The 14,834-nt window shown below is 41.1% G+C and overlaps 1 protein-coding gene across 5 annotated transcripts in view; it reads right to left on the bottom strand.

The window, feature by feature from the left end:
• The window catches only part of SYNDIG1 (synapse differentiation inducing 1), a 317,760-nt gene that overhangs the window by 133,699 nt on the left and 169,227 nt on the right, over positions 1-14,834 (bottom strand). For all 5 annotated transcript variants that reach the window (XM_056567616.1, XM_056567618.1, XM_056567615.1 and 2 more), the window contains one exon: positions 12,967-13,533. In XM_056567616.1, coding sequence (XP_056423591.1) covers positions 12,967-13,446 — 480 coding nt within the window. In that variant the 5' untranslated portion in view covers positions 13,447-13,533. The remainder of the gene's footprint in view (positions 1-12,966; positions 13,534-14,834) is intronic.

Below are 14,834 nucleotides of genomic sequence, written 5' to 3'. Positions count from 1 at the left end.
TACTTTGAATGGATGATCGGATCACCCACAGCGCTGCCGCGGCAATCCGATCATCCAGCATGGCGGCAGGAGGTCCCCTCACCTGGCTTCAGCTATCTCCCGGGGTCTTCTGCTCTGGTCTGAGATCGAGCAGACCAGAGCAGAAGATCACCGATAATACTGATCAGTGCTATATTCTTACATAGGACTGAACAGTATTAGCAATCAAATGATTGCTATGAATAGTCCCCTATGGGGACAAAAAAAGCGTAAAAAAATTATCAATACACATATTTGGTATTGCTGCATGCATAAAAGTCTGAACTATTAAAATATATTGTTAATTATCCCGTACGGGGAACGGCGTAAACGTAAAAAAAGTCCAAAATTGCTACTTTTTGTCACATTTTATTCCAAAAAAATGTATAAAAAGTAAAATCTAAGCAAAAGTGGTACTGATAAAAACTACAGATCGTGGCGCAAAAAATTAGCCCTCATATTGCCCCATATACAGAAAAATGAGAAAGTTATAGGTGGTCAAGATAGGGCAATTTCAAACAGTAATTTTGTTAAAATAGTTTGAGAGTTTTTTTAAAGTGACATAATTATAGAAAAGAATAAAATATGGGTATCATTTTAATCACATTGACCACAAGAATAAAGAACACATGTCATTTTTACTGTAAAGTGTACAGCGAGAAAACAAAACCTTCCAACATTTGCTAAATTGCCGTTTTATTTTCAATTCTCCCACATAAATAATATTTTTTTTTGTTGCGCCGTACATTTTATGGTAAAATAAGTGATGTCATTACAAAGTAAAATTGGTGATGCAAAAAACAAGCCTTCATATGGGTCTGTGGATGGAAATATAAAAGAGTTTTGTTTAAGGCCAAAATGGGTGTGGTCCTTAACCCCTTGGGGACAGAGCTCATTATGACCCTAAGGACGGGAGCATTTTTTTCAAATCTGACCTCTACCACTTTAAGCATTAATAGCTCTGGGATGCTTTTAACTTATAAATTTGATACTGAGATTGATTTTTCGTGACATATTCTACTTTATGTTAGTGGTACATTTGCGTCAATACTTGCATCATTTCCTGATGAAAAATTCAAAAATTTTAGGAAAAATTTGAAAATTTTGCATTTTTCGAACTTTGAAGCACTCTGTGTGTAAGGAAAGGGACATCCCAAATAAATTATATATTGATTCACATATACAATATGTTAACTTTATGTTGGCATCATAAAGTTGACATGTTTTTACTTTTTGAAGACATCAGAGGGCTTCAAAGTTATGCAGCAATTTTCCAATTTTTCACGAAAATTTCAAAATCAGAATTTTTCAGGGACCAGTTAAGTTTCGAAGTGAATGAGGGTCTTTATGTTGGAAATCCCCCTATAATGGCCCCCATTATGAAAACTGCACCCCTCAAAGTAATTAAAATGACATTCAAAAAGTGTCTTAACCCTTTAGGTGTTTCAAAAAAATCTAAATCTCAATTTTTACACTAACATGTTATTGTAGCCCCTTTTTCTTTCATTTTTACAAGGGGTAAAAGGTAAAAAGGCCCCCCAAAATGTGTAATTCATTTTCTCTCGAGTATGGAAATACCACATATGTGGATGTAAAGTGCTCTGTGGGTGCACTATAGGGCTCAGAAGGGAAGGAGCGACATTGGGCTTTTGGAGAGCGAATTTTACTGAAATGATTTTTGGGTGGCATGTCGCATTTAGGAAGCCCCCATGATGCCAGAACAGTAAAAAAAAAATAGGCATACTATTTTGAAAACTACACCCTTCAAGGAACGTAACAATGGGTAAAGTAAGCCTTGACGCCACACAGGTGATTGACGAACTTTCGTTAAAGTGGGACGTAAAAATAAAAAATTAAATGTTTTTCAATAAAAAGCTGGTGTTACCCCAATTTTTTCATTTTCACAAGGGGTAATAGGATAAAAAGCCCCCAAAAATTTGTAACACCATTTCTTCTATGTATGGAAATATCTCATATGTGGATATAAAGTGCTCTGCGGGCGCACTACAATGCTCAGGAGAGAAGGTGCGCTATTGGGCTTTTGGAGAGAGAATTTGGTTGGAATGGAAGTCGGGGGCCATGTGCGTTTACAAAGCCCCCATGGTGGCAGAACAGTGGATCCCCCACATGTGACCCCATTTTGGAAACTAAACCCCTCACAGAATGTAATAAGGGGTGCAGTGAGAATTTACATCCTACTGCCATTTGACAGATCTTTGGAACAGTGGGCTGTCCAAATGAAAAATTAAATTTTAAATTTTTATGGACGAATGTTCCAAAAAATCTGTCAGACACCTGTAGGGTGTAAATGCTCACTCTACCCCTTGTAACATTCCGTGAGGGGTGTAGTTTCCAAAATGTGGTCACATGTGTGTGTGTGTGTGTGTGGGGGGGGGGGGGGGTCCACTGTTCTGGCACCATGGGGGCACCAGCATTTCAGGTAAAAAAATAAAAAAAAAATTTCAAGTCCAACTTTAACGACAATTTGTCAAAGATCTGTAGGGTGTTAAGGCTCACTATACCCCTTGTTACGTTCCTTGAGGGGTGTAGTTTCCAAAATGGGGTCACATGTGGGTGTTATTTTTTTTGCATTCATGTCAGAACCACTGTAACAGCAGCCACCCCTGTGCAAAACACCAATTTAAGCCTGAAATATACATGGCACTTTTTCATTCCTGAGCGCTGTTGTATGTCCGCAGAGCATTTTACGCCCACATATGGGGTATTTTCGTACTCAGGAGAAATTGCATTACAGGAGAAAAGTATGGGGCAACACCAGCATGTTAGTGTAAATGTTTGTAATTTTTTTACACTAACATGCTGGAGTAGCCCCTTACTTTTCCTTTTCATCAGGGGTAAAATGAGAAAAATCCCCCCCCCCCCCAAATTTGTAACACAATCTCTCTCGAGTACGGGAGCTGGAGGCACATGGGTTGGAATCACTGAGTTAGGGAACAGACTCTAGCTCAACCAACCAGTGTGCATACAGCTGTTGCAAAACTACAACTCCTAGCATGCACTGACAGCCGAAAGGCATGCTAGGAGTTGTAGTTATGTTATAACTGGGGAAGAACAGTTTGGAGACCGCTAAGTAGTGGTCTCCGAACTGTAGCCCTCCAGATGTTGCAAAACTACATCTACAAGCATGCCCACACTGTCCAGACATGCTGGGAGTTGTAGTTCTGCAACATCTGAAGGGCCAGATATTGCAGAACTACACCGCACAGCATCCCTGACTGTCTGGGCATGCTGGGAATTGTAGTTTTGCAACATCTGGAGGGCTACAATTTGGAGACCACCATTTAGTGGTCTCCAAACTGTGCCACTTCAGATGTTAACAAACTACAACTCCCAGCATGCCCAGACAGTCAGTGCATGCTGAAAGTTGTAGTTTTGCAACATCTGGAGGACCACAGTTTGGAGACCACTACACAGTGGTCTCCAAACTGTGGCCCTCCAAATACTGCAAAACTACAACTCCCAGCATGCCCAGACAGCCCAGGCAATCGCCAACATTGGGGGTCTCAGGACCCCTCCAGGCATTGCCACAGGATGCCTGCTGATAGATATCAGCAGTCATCCTGGTCCGATCACCACCCGGCGAGCGGTGGTGATTGGAAATACGGAGGGCGTACAAATACACCCTTAACCCCTTAAGGACCGGAGGTTTTTCCGTTTTTGCATTTTCGTTTTTTGCTCCTTGCCTTTAAAAAATCATAACTCTTTCAAATTTACACCTAAAAATCCATATGATGGCTTATTTTTTGCGCCACCAATTCTACTTTGTAATGACGTCAGTTATTTTGCCCAAAAATCTATGGTGAAGCGGGAAAAAAAATCATTGTGCGACAAAATTGAAAAAAAAAACGCTGTTTTGTAACTTTTGGGGGCTTCCGTTTCTACGTAGTACATTTTTCGGTAAAAATGACACCTGATATGTATTCTGTAGGTCCATACGATTAAAATGATACCCTACTTATATAGGTTTGATTTTGTCGGACTTCTGGAAAAAATCATAACTACATGCAGGAAAATTAATACGTTTAAAATTGTCATCTTCTGACCCCTATAACTTTTTTATTTTTCCGTGTATGGGGCGGTATGAGGGCTCATTTTTTGCGCCGTGATCTGAAGTTTTTAACGGTACCATTTTTGCATTGATAGGACTTATTGATCACTTTTTATTCATTTTTAAATGATATAAAAAGTGACCAAAAATGCACTATTTTGGACTTTGGAATTTTTTTGCGCGCACGCCATTGACCGAGCGGTTTAATTAATGATATATTTTTATAATTCGGACATTTCCGCACGCGGTGATACCACATATGTTTATTTTTATTTTTATTTACACTGTGTTTTTTTTTTTATTGGAAAAGGGGGGTGATTCAAACTTTTAATAGGGGAGGAGTTAAATGATCTTTATTCACTTTTTTTTTTCACTTTTTTTTTGCAGTGTTATAGGTCCCATAGGGACCTATAACACTGCACACACTGATCTTCTATGTTGATCACTGGTTTCTCATAAGAAACCAGTGATCAACGATTCTGCCGGATGACTGCTCATGCCTGGATCTCAGGCACTGAGCAGTCATTCGGCGATCGGACAGCGAGGAGGCAGGTAGGGGCCCTCCCGCTGTCCTGTCAGCTGTTCGGGATGCCGCGATTTCACCGCGGCTATCCCGAACAGCCCACTGAGCTAGCCGGGATGCTTTCGGTTTCACTTTAGACGCGGCGTTCAACTTTGAACGCCGCGTCTAAAGGGTTAATAGCGCGCGGCACAGCGATCAATGCCGCGCGCTATTAGCCACGGGTCCCGGCCGTTGTTAGAGGCCGGGCCCGACCCGCTATGACGCGGGGCCACGCCGTGGCCCCGCGTTATAGATCGGGAGTGGACACATGACGTTCCAGTACGTCATGTGTCCTTAAGGGGTTAAGTACCAGGACGCAAGGGCGTACCTGTACACCCTCCGTCCCCAACAGGTTAAGGGGTTAAAAATAGTCAAACATTTTTGACAAAATAAATATGCTTTAAATTGTCCTATTGATTCCTATAACTTTTTTTTTTATATTTCTCCATATACCATTATTTGCATTATGAACTTTTATTAGCTTTTATTGGTACCATTTTACAATCTGCAATTGTGGTATTTTTTTCTGTTCTGTTCACATGAGGGATCATTAACATTATATTTTAATAATTTTGACATTTCCACACGTGGTGATACCAAATACGTTGTTGATCATTTCCCACAGGGACTTTCACTTGCAATCATTAGATTGATACTGATCAGCGATCTTCTATCGGTGATCCTCTTGTACAGCCTGTCTAGAAAACCTGCACAAGAAGGTTGTTGAGCGCTGATGATCGCTGTTGTCTGCTTCATAGCTGTGCCAAAAATGTATGGCGCAGTGTGCAAAGTAGCTGGCTGCAGAGCTGTACATTTACAGCGTGTGTCTTTAAGGACTCAAGGTACTAAATAAATGAGAAGATTAGTAACATGAAATATCTATAAATCCATATATATTAAAATGTAATATAAAGAGTAAAAAAATAAATAAAATAAAAAAATAACCTAATCGCCATACAATTGAACAGTAGAAAAAATAAACGCTATAAATTATGTCTTGAATATAAGTTTTTAATACTATACTTTTTTTGTTGAACATATTCAGCACTAGTTCATTTTGCCTGGAGCCTAACTTGGCCTCTGCAGCCCTATGGTCTATTTTTCTCTTAACCTGTACATTCATAACAGTTACATTTAGCAGGTTTTCCGTCTTATTAGAGTAATAAACCAACTTTTGTAATGCCAAATCCCAAACTCTTTGCTCAATGAGACTGTCAGAAGTGTTTTTTTTAGATTAGTACTATAGTCCAAGCAATGTACTGCGGCTGATTGTACTATACTAACAAAACCTCTATGTCAAGCCTTTTCATTTTGCAGTACAATAAAAAAGACTTGCCTAAGGCTTTCCCTCCCGCAATGATTATTCATTTTAAAGAAGACGTTTATCAGCACCACTGTGTTCCACTAGTCCGTGAAGCCAAAGTATAAAATCACACTTCAACCAATGACAATAGGAAAACGGTGATTCACTCTTTAATATCTGGCAGTAAAACAAAAGTCTAATTTGCAGATTCCCTGCAGGTTTAAACACAATTGCTCATTTCTGGATCAGAAAGAGTTTGCATTTCCACAATAATTGTAACGCTAATTCTATGAATATTGTTTAAACCTGATATGAAACCCTCATAGAGTTGCCTCAATAGAATTACAATGTGTTTTCTATAGTGCCACCATATTCCTGCTATAACATACCTTATTTTATTCACATAGAAAAAACTATAAACTGCTGCAACAAATCAATTTTAAAGATATTTTATTTAAAGTGCACCTGTTGTTTGAAAAAACACATTTTATATAATGCAGATAATAATATTATATTCATATTTGTAATATATATTGGTTAAAAAATTTGTACAGTTTTGGGTGAAAAAAAATAGTGTCCCTGCAGCTATTGCCTTTGTGTCTCTGTGCAGAGACAAAATACAGGAAGTGTGGGCGGAACAAGCAGGGCTCTGTGCAGGCTCCTGGCTTGTCTATGTTGTCTGAGCTGGGAGCATGTCACAGAGCCTCACTGCACAGAGCCCTGCTTGTCCTCAGTGTACAGAGCCCAGCTTGTCCTCAGTGCACAGAGCCCTGCTTGGCCTCAGTGTACAGAGCCCCACTTGTCCTCAGTTCACAGAGCCCTGTTTGTCCTCAGGTCACAGAGCCCTGTTTGTCCTCAGTTCACAGAGCCCTGCTTGTCCTCAGTGTACGGAGCCCTGCTTGTCCTTAGTGTACAGAGCCCTGCTTGTCCTCAGTGCACAGAGCCGTGCTTGTCCTCAGTGTACAGAGCCCTGCTTGTCCTCAGTGCACAGAGCCGTGCTTGTCCTCAGTGTACAGAGCCCTGCTTGTCCTCAGTGCACAGAGCCGTGCTATTCCTCAGTGTATAGAGCCCTGCTTGTCCTCAGTGTACAGAGCCCTGCTTGCCCTCAGTGTACAGAGCCCTGCTTGTCCTCACTGCACAGAGCCCTGCTTGTCCTCACTGCACAGAGCCCTGCTTGCCCTCACTGCACAGAGCCCTGCTTGTTCTCAGTGTACAGAGCCCTGCGTGTCCTCAGTGTACAGAGCCCTGCTTGTCCTCAGTGTACAGAGCCCTGCTTGTCCTCACTGCACAGAACCCTGCTTGTCCTCAGTGTACAGAGCCCTGCTTGTCCTCAGTGTACAGAGCCCTGCTTGTCATCAGTGTACAGAGTCCTGCTTGTCCTCAGTGTACAGAGCCCTGCTTGTCCTCAGTGTACAGAGCCCTGCTTGTCCTCAGTGTACAGAGCCCTGCGTGTCCTCAGTGTACAGAGCCCTGCTTGTCCTCAGTGTACAGAGCCCTGCTTGTCCTCACTGCACAGAACCCTGCTTGTCCTCAGTGTACAGAGCCCTGCTTGTCCTCAGTGTACAGAGCCCTGCTTGTCATCAGTGTACAGAGTCCTGCTTGTCCTCAGTGTACAGAGCCCTGCTTGTCCTCAGTGTACAGAGCCCTGCTTGTCCTCAGTGTACAGAGCCCTGTTTGTCCTCAGTGTACAGAGCCCTGCTTGTCCTCAGTGTACAGAGCCCTGCTTGTCCTCAGTGTACAGAGCCCTGCTTTTTCTCAGTGTACAGGGCCCTGCTTGTCCTCAGTGTACAGGATATGTATATTATAAATATACTTATAATGTTATTATCTACATTGTATAAAATATTTTTTAACAAATGACAGGTACACTTTAAAGCAAAATGCATTGATGAGGGCTCATAATAAGAATGCTGTTTAACAATGTGGCTGTACAGAGATCATTTACAGGCATCATATTTCCTATTTATGTATATACTTAGATTTTGTTACACTCATCCATATTTGGATAGAAAAATTCTAGAACTGCTTCATGTAAAGCAGTGTTTCCTAAGCAGGGGGCCTCCGACTGTTGTAAAACAGCATCTCTGAGCACACTTGACTGCCTTTAAGACAGATATCTCTATTACAACCCCAAATTAATATAACAGGACACAACAAAATCACCAAATATTTCAGTTCTTCAACAAAAAGGATGACAGCACAAAAATCCATGTACAACGTATAGAAAGAAACTAGGATGCTGGGGAGGTAGACGCAGACATAAACAGACCTCCACTGCTGGAACACAAAATATTCTCTTATATAGAACTATATATTCGAAATTACGAATATTCGTTTGTTTGTTTTTTCCCCAGTACACATCACAGTGATCATCCCTCTCTGCTTACAGTTTGCATGGTCTAAAGAAGGCTCTAATACTACTGTGTGAGACCGCCGGGCGAATATTTGCATATGCGAATATTCGCATATGCGAATATTCGCGAATATTGATCCCTCCCTTCTGCTGCTTCTATCAAGTTACACTGGTATACTATACTTGCTATAAAGTTCATAAATTTTCACATATGCAAATTTTCGCACATGCGAATATTTGCATATGCGCATTTACGCATATGCAGGAAGAAACGTGAATATTACGAATATGCAAATTTAGCGAATATATGACGAATATTCGTCTATATATTCGCGAAATATCGCAAATTCGAATATGGCCTATGTCGCTCAACACTACATGAATCCCCCTATTGAAGAAACATGAGCCCTAAAATAAAAAAGACAACCATAATATAGTGATCCGCAGTGTGGATAAAAGAGGAGAAATAGTTTTAAAGGATAGGGAGAACTATGAAAAATGTACCTAAAATATTCAGTTTAATCAATATAAAAGAAAATGATGGAACTGCACAAACACTAACGATTATAAAGAACACGCCACTATTCCCACTTTTTACAGAAAGGATATCAAACTCATCTGTTGAATGAAGCATATACTTCAAACCTGGAACCAAGCCACGGAACACTCCTCATACTAAAAACATCCTCAAAGAGAAAGAACTCTATCATAGAGTTAACTTCATCACTACTTACAACCAGAATCATATAAGGAAAAAAGTCAATAAACATTAGGGCATTATCCTATCCTTAAAGGTATTTCCCCACAAAAGAAAAACCTTATGTCACTTCAGAAGAGCAAAACTTTAAAAAATGTTTTAGCACCAAGCAGGCTTAGAAAAAACCAAGCTGCCCAATATAAGGCATAAATATAGAAGTTTAGCGGTGCAAGAAGAAAAAATGCCTCTGTTATTAAAACATATGCCATGGAAAAAAATCCTTCAAAGCTATCAGGGCAGAATAGCTCTGCTACTGCACTTGCTTTCCACTCCTCTTAAAGGGGTACTCTGCCCCTAGATATCTTATCCAAAGGATAGGGGAAAAGATGTCTGATCGCGGGGATGACTGATGTCTGATGCGGGGTGGATGCTCGTGATGTCACGGTCACGCCCCGCTAGTGATGTCACAGCCATGCCCCTTCAATGTAAGTCTATGGGAGGAAGTGTGGCGGCCATCACGCCCCCTCCCATAGACTTGCATTGAGGAGGTGCGGCCGTGACAACACGAGCCTCTGGTGCTGCACCCGACACTAAACAAATGATGGGTGCAGCAGGGAGACCCCTGCGATCAGAAATCTTATCCCCTATCCTTTGGATAGGGGATAAGATGTCTAGGGGTGGAGTACCCCTTAAAGGCTCAAAGTCAGGTGTCTCTGTTCTCATCCACAGAGACCCAGATGCACTTTATCCACTTGAAGGTAAGCCAGCTCTAGATTCTCCTGACGGCTGGCGAGACGGCACATTGTTCTAAAAGTGTGCACCTCTCGCTTGCTATAAAAACAGCACACTGTTTGCGCATTGATGCCATGGATCCTCTCAAACACAATCCATTACTGCTTCTCCCCAACTGTGCACACTATAACTGCCATCCTTACACTTAATCATTGATCTAACTTTAATCATCCTATTGATAAGTAGTCTACTTCTCTAACATATTTATGCCTAAATTATTTGCTTCCTGACCCAGACTGATTGCTATTCTTTATAACAAAGTTATACCAGTCCTTTTATGTGGACCCGAGGACGGTGTTAGAGTGTGCTAAAATACTTTGTCCCCATTTTTACTGACATTTACAAAATAAAACTGCTTAATTGCCTGGATCTACAACAACTGTGCCTACAGCAAAGGCCTATGTTTCTCAATCCTCTACATGTAACAATGAAGTAAACCTTTGAGAAGCATGTAAACATGGGTATCGTTTTAATCAAATTGACCCACAGAATAAAAAAAAAAACATGTCAGTTTAAAGTAATGTGCACAACTAAAAAGGAAACCCTCCAAAAGTAGCAAAAATGCGCTTTTCTTTTCAATTTCCCCACACAAATAATATTTTTGGAGTTTTGCCATACCATTATATGGTAAAAAGCCCTCATAGGGTGGCTCTTAAATGAATTCATAAATGAATTATGGCTCTTAGGCTGCTTTCACACTATATAAATACCTCCGTTAGAAACGTCCGTCATAAACATCTTGAAAACCGGCCGTTAAACGGCCGTTAGAAAATCTCTAATGGCCGTTGGAAAACCCTGTTATAGTCTATGAGATTTTTCTAATAGCCATTTTAACCCGTTATCACCCGTTATTAATAATGGCCGTTATTTTGTGCATGCACTATTTCTTCCGTTCATTCGCCCGTCACAAAATAACGCCCGTTATTAAGATTTTTATGACGGACGTTTCTAACGGAGGTATTTTTATAGTGGGAAAGCAGCCTTAGAAATAAAAGAGTTATGGCTCTTGTCCATGTCCTAAAGGCCAAAATTGCCTGTATCACTCAGAGGTTAAAGGGGTACTCCACCTCTATACATGTTATTCTCTATCCAAAGGATAGGGGATAACATGTCTAATCGTGGGGGGGTTTAGCCACTTGGACCGCCTGCGATCCCGGGCCAGTGATGCTGCGTTCATGAACATGGATGCCTGGGGCTTCCGTGATCGTGACGTCACACCACGACCCCTCCATTCATGTCTATGGGAGGGGGCGTGATGGCTGTGTACTAGCCATCACGCCCCCTCCCATAGAAATGAATGGAGGGGGCGTGGTGTGACATCAGCCTGGGGCTTCCGTGTTAATGAATGCCACAGCGCCTGCCTGCAGATTGCGAGGGCTCCCAGCGGCCAGACCCCCAACGATCAAACATGTTATCATATCTAGGGGTGGAGTTCCCCCTTTAAGTGCAGCTTGCCGGATGTTTATAGTCAATGGATGGTCTGTAAGGAGATAATCATGATCAATTACCACTATTTTATCTACAGGATACATAACATTTGATATGTAGGTTGAAGTATAGATAGCCAAAGCAATATAATGAATATAAAATGATACGATAGACTAATGCTTTGATAATAGCAATAATAAAAATGATAATGAGCAGTCATATATTGTTAGTGATATAAGTATCACAGTAATTGGGTTAGGCTGGATTCACACCACGTTTTGTAACTACGGTTCCCGTATACGGCTGGGAGGAGGGGGTGGGGCTTAATCGCGGCGCCCGCACACAGCCGTATTCGGGAACCATATTTAATGTATGTCTATGAGCTTACCGGAGTGAACCGCAGCCTCCGGTCGGCTTCGTTTTCGGCCGTATGCGGTTTCCCGACCGCAGGCAAAAAGGTGGTCGACCGCATTTTTGCCTACGGCTGGGAAACCGCATACGGCCGAAAACGAAGCCGACCGGAGGCTGCGGTTAACTCCGGTCGGCTCATAGACATGCATTAAATACAGTTCCCCTATACGGCTGAGTGCGGGTGCCGCGATTAAGCCCCACCCCCCTCCTCCCAGCTGTATACGGGAACCGTAGTTACAAAACTTGGTGTGAACCTAGCCTTACTCTGTCTGAACTGGAAAGACAAAGGTACAGTAAGTAGCAAGCTGAATGATTTATTTGCCGAGGCAACCAAACAACACCCAAAACACCTGGGTGCATGGGTCCTATTACAATTATAGCTGATTGGAGAAAACAAAAAGGTAACCGTGATTCTCTGCATATTTACAGAGTTATCAGGATGCCTTGCATGTAATATATTGTTTGGTTTAGTGTTGGATGATCCTTTTAGGAATGATTCTGCCATCAGAATCAGGCATTCGCAATTACCAAAATTAAACAAGTGTGACAAGAGATAAGCAATGAATGATGAGAAGTGGAAGTGACATTTCATTATGCTACATTTATAATGTTTATGTCATTAATTAGATAATTACTGATTAATCTTCTTTTGCAATGAGCAGTGAACCGTTACACATCTGCACCACAATACCTTTCTAGAATAGCAATGTCAAACATATGTAAATAAAGTATAATCAATACATAAGGCCAATGAGAGAGATTATCGAAAACTGGCAAATTTTTACGTTTTCAATTCAACTGGTACGAGAAAGTTAAACAGATTTGTAAATTACTTCTATTTAAAAATCTTAAAGGGGTATTCCGGGGAAAAACTTTTTATCCTCTATCCAAAGGATAGGGGATAAGATGTCTGATCGCTAGGGGCCCACTGCTGAGACCCCCCGCGATCTCCCTGCAGCACCCGCATTCTATGCGGGTGCTGAATCTCCAGCTTCGGAAACCTCCATGTTTCCGGGACTGGGGATGTGACGTCACGCCACGCCCCCTCCATTCATGTGTATGGGAGGGGGCGTGATTGCCCCAGAGGCAGGACCCCTGCATTCAGACATCTTATCCCCTATCCTTTGGAGGATAAGATGTCTTTAACAATGTGATATGGTCTTTTCGAGATTTGTAAGATCTGTTATGATTTCAAACAAAATACCTATCTGCTATTTCCATATACAGTAATACCGTATTTCCTTTATTAAGACTTATTCGACTGATCCAAGTGTATCTCAAGGTAAAACAATTAACTGTTTCATTTTTTTCTGTATCAAAAAGCTAAACTAACCTCTAACTCTTGGAATTCTTCCTCCTCTTCTACATCATAAGAAAGAGTATGAATTTTGATATCTTCTGAGGAAAGGTCAATGAACTTGGTATCTGGGTAGTCAAGACTGTCTTTGGTGGGTGATCTATCTTCAATAAAGGTGGTTTCACAACACTCAGTGCTGACATTCTCGCCCCAAGAGCGTAAAACATTCTCAGAATACAGAATGATGTTGGGGCGATAGTGAGACTCCACAGTCTGTTGTAGCATGTTGGGATCCAGAAGTTGTTGTACTGGGTCATTTTTAATGTTGTCTATGCCAGTCTGAGAAGAAATACTTCCAACAATGTGACTCTGATATTGAGGAGTTGGATAAACCGAAACCATTCCATCTTTGTTTTCCGCCATTAAATTTCTGGTGTTGATTAAGCCATTTCGTTTCCCGACCTCTGTGATTTTATTATGCATAAGCACACTGTTCTGTTCAATTAAACCATCCATATTTTGAGTTTGTGTGTTTTGCTTGCTTCTGTAGCTCCCGTTGAAGAGGAAAATGCAGGTCACATTTGCCTAATGGCTTTTATTTTCCTAAAAGCAGTAAAAATAAATGATGTAAGAAAAACAGAAATGCAAGCCAGCGACATCCAAAATGAATAATAATCAGACAAGTCTGCGTAATTAAGTCATTATGCCCGATACTGCGCACTGCATTCTAATCAATAGCCCGCAACTCAACTCCTTTACCATTAATACAACTATGGACCACTTTCATTGTGACCTGGGAATTTCCATATGAATTCAGAGGAAGTTTATTGGAAATGAAGCTTCAATGTCCTGAAAATCTGACACTTAAAGGGGTACTCCGGCGCTAAGACATCTTATCCCCCATACAAAGGATAGGGGATAAGATGCCTGATCGCAGGGGTCCCGCCACTGGGGCCCCTGGTGATCATGCACGCAACAACCCACAGCACGCTCTGGGGACTGATTCTAATGGGGTGCTGCGTGCATGATCACGGGGGTCCCCAGCGGCGGGACCCCCGCGATCAGGCATGTTATCTCCTATCCTTTGGATAGGGGATAAGATGTCTTAGTGCCGTAGTACCCCTTTAAGGGTACATTCACAGGTACAGGATCCCGCACAGATTTGATGCGCAGGATTTGTAACTGCAGATTAGAAGCTGTGCTCAGTCATTTAGTTTACATTGAAATCTGCAGCAGAAAATCCTGTGCATCAAATCCTGCACATCAAATCTGCGTACGTGTGAACTTACCCTAATTTCTGCTCAGTTCCAGTAATGGCTGACTCATTGATGGAAGTTATTAATTCTTAGATTGGATGACACTCAAGCTTCCGTGAATCGGAATGCCAAATTGAATTATGCTAATGGAACAATAGTCTCGGTAACTGTTTATCAAAATTTACATAATATTTACATAGCTAGATAGTTAGTAAAGTAAAAAAAGACATATTGTATGTCCATCAAAGACTGAGAAAGGACAAAGATGAGGGGAAGGGGTATGGGTATATGTTTTAGCTTTGTTACAAAGACAAAAACAAATAAACTAAATAAGGTGTAAGCTATACTAAGAAAATATATCCCTCCTGATTCCAAGGGGCAATAGGATCAGCATTTAAAAACAAGAATTCTATACATTTACATAAGCATTGATGTTATTTTGGTTTTAGGAACTCAATTTTTAACCCTTTTCAAAATCGGGCCTGCCTTTGTCTTAAAGACCACCGAAATGCGTTTGTTTTGCATCATGAAAAAATTCTGCATGAGGTTTTTTTTCAATACACAATATCACATGTTGAATATACAATATATATATATATATATATATATATATATATATATATATATATATATATCTCAAGGTTATCA

This window comes from Hyla sarda, chromosome 3 (genome assembly GCF_029499605.1).
Source record: "Hyla sarda isolate aHylSar1 chromosome 3, aHylSar1.hap1, whole genome shotgun sequence".
In the NCBI taxonomy this organism is placed as follows: Eukaryota; Metazoa; Chordata; class Amphibia; order Anura; family Hylidae; genus Hyla; species Hyla sarda.
This window is presented reverse-complemented; position numbering and strand designations above follow the sequence as displayed.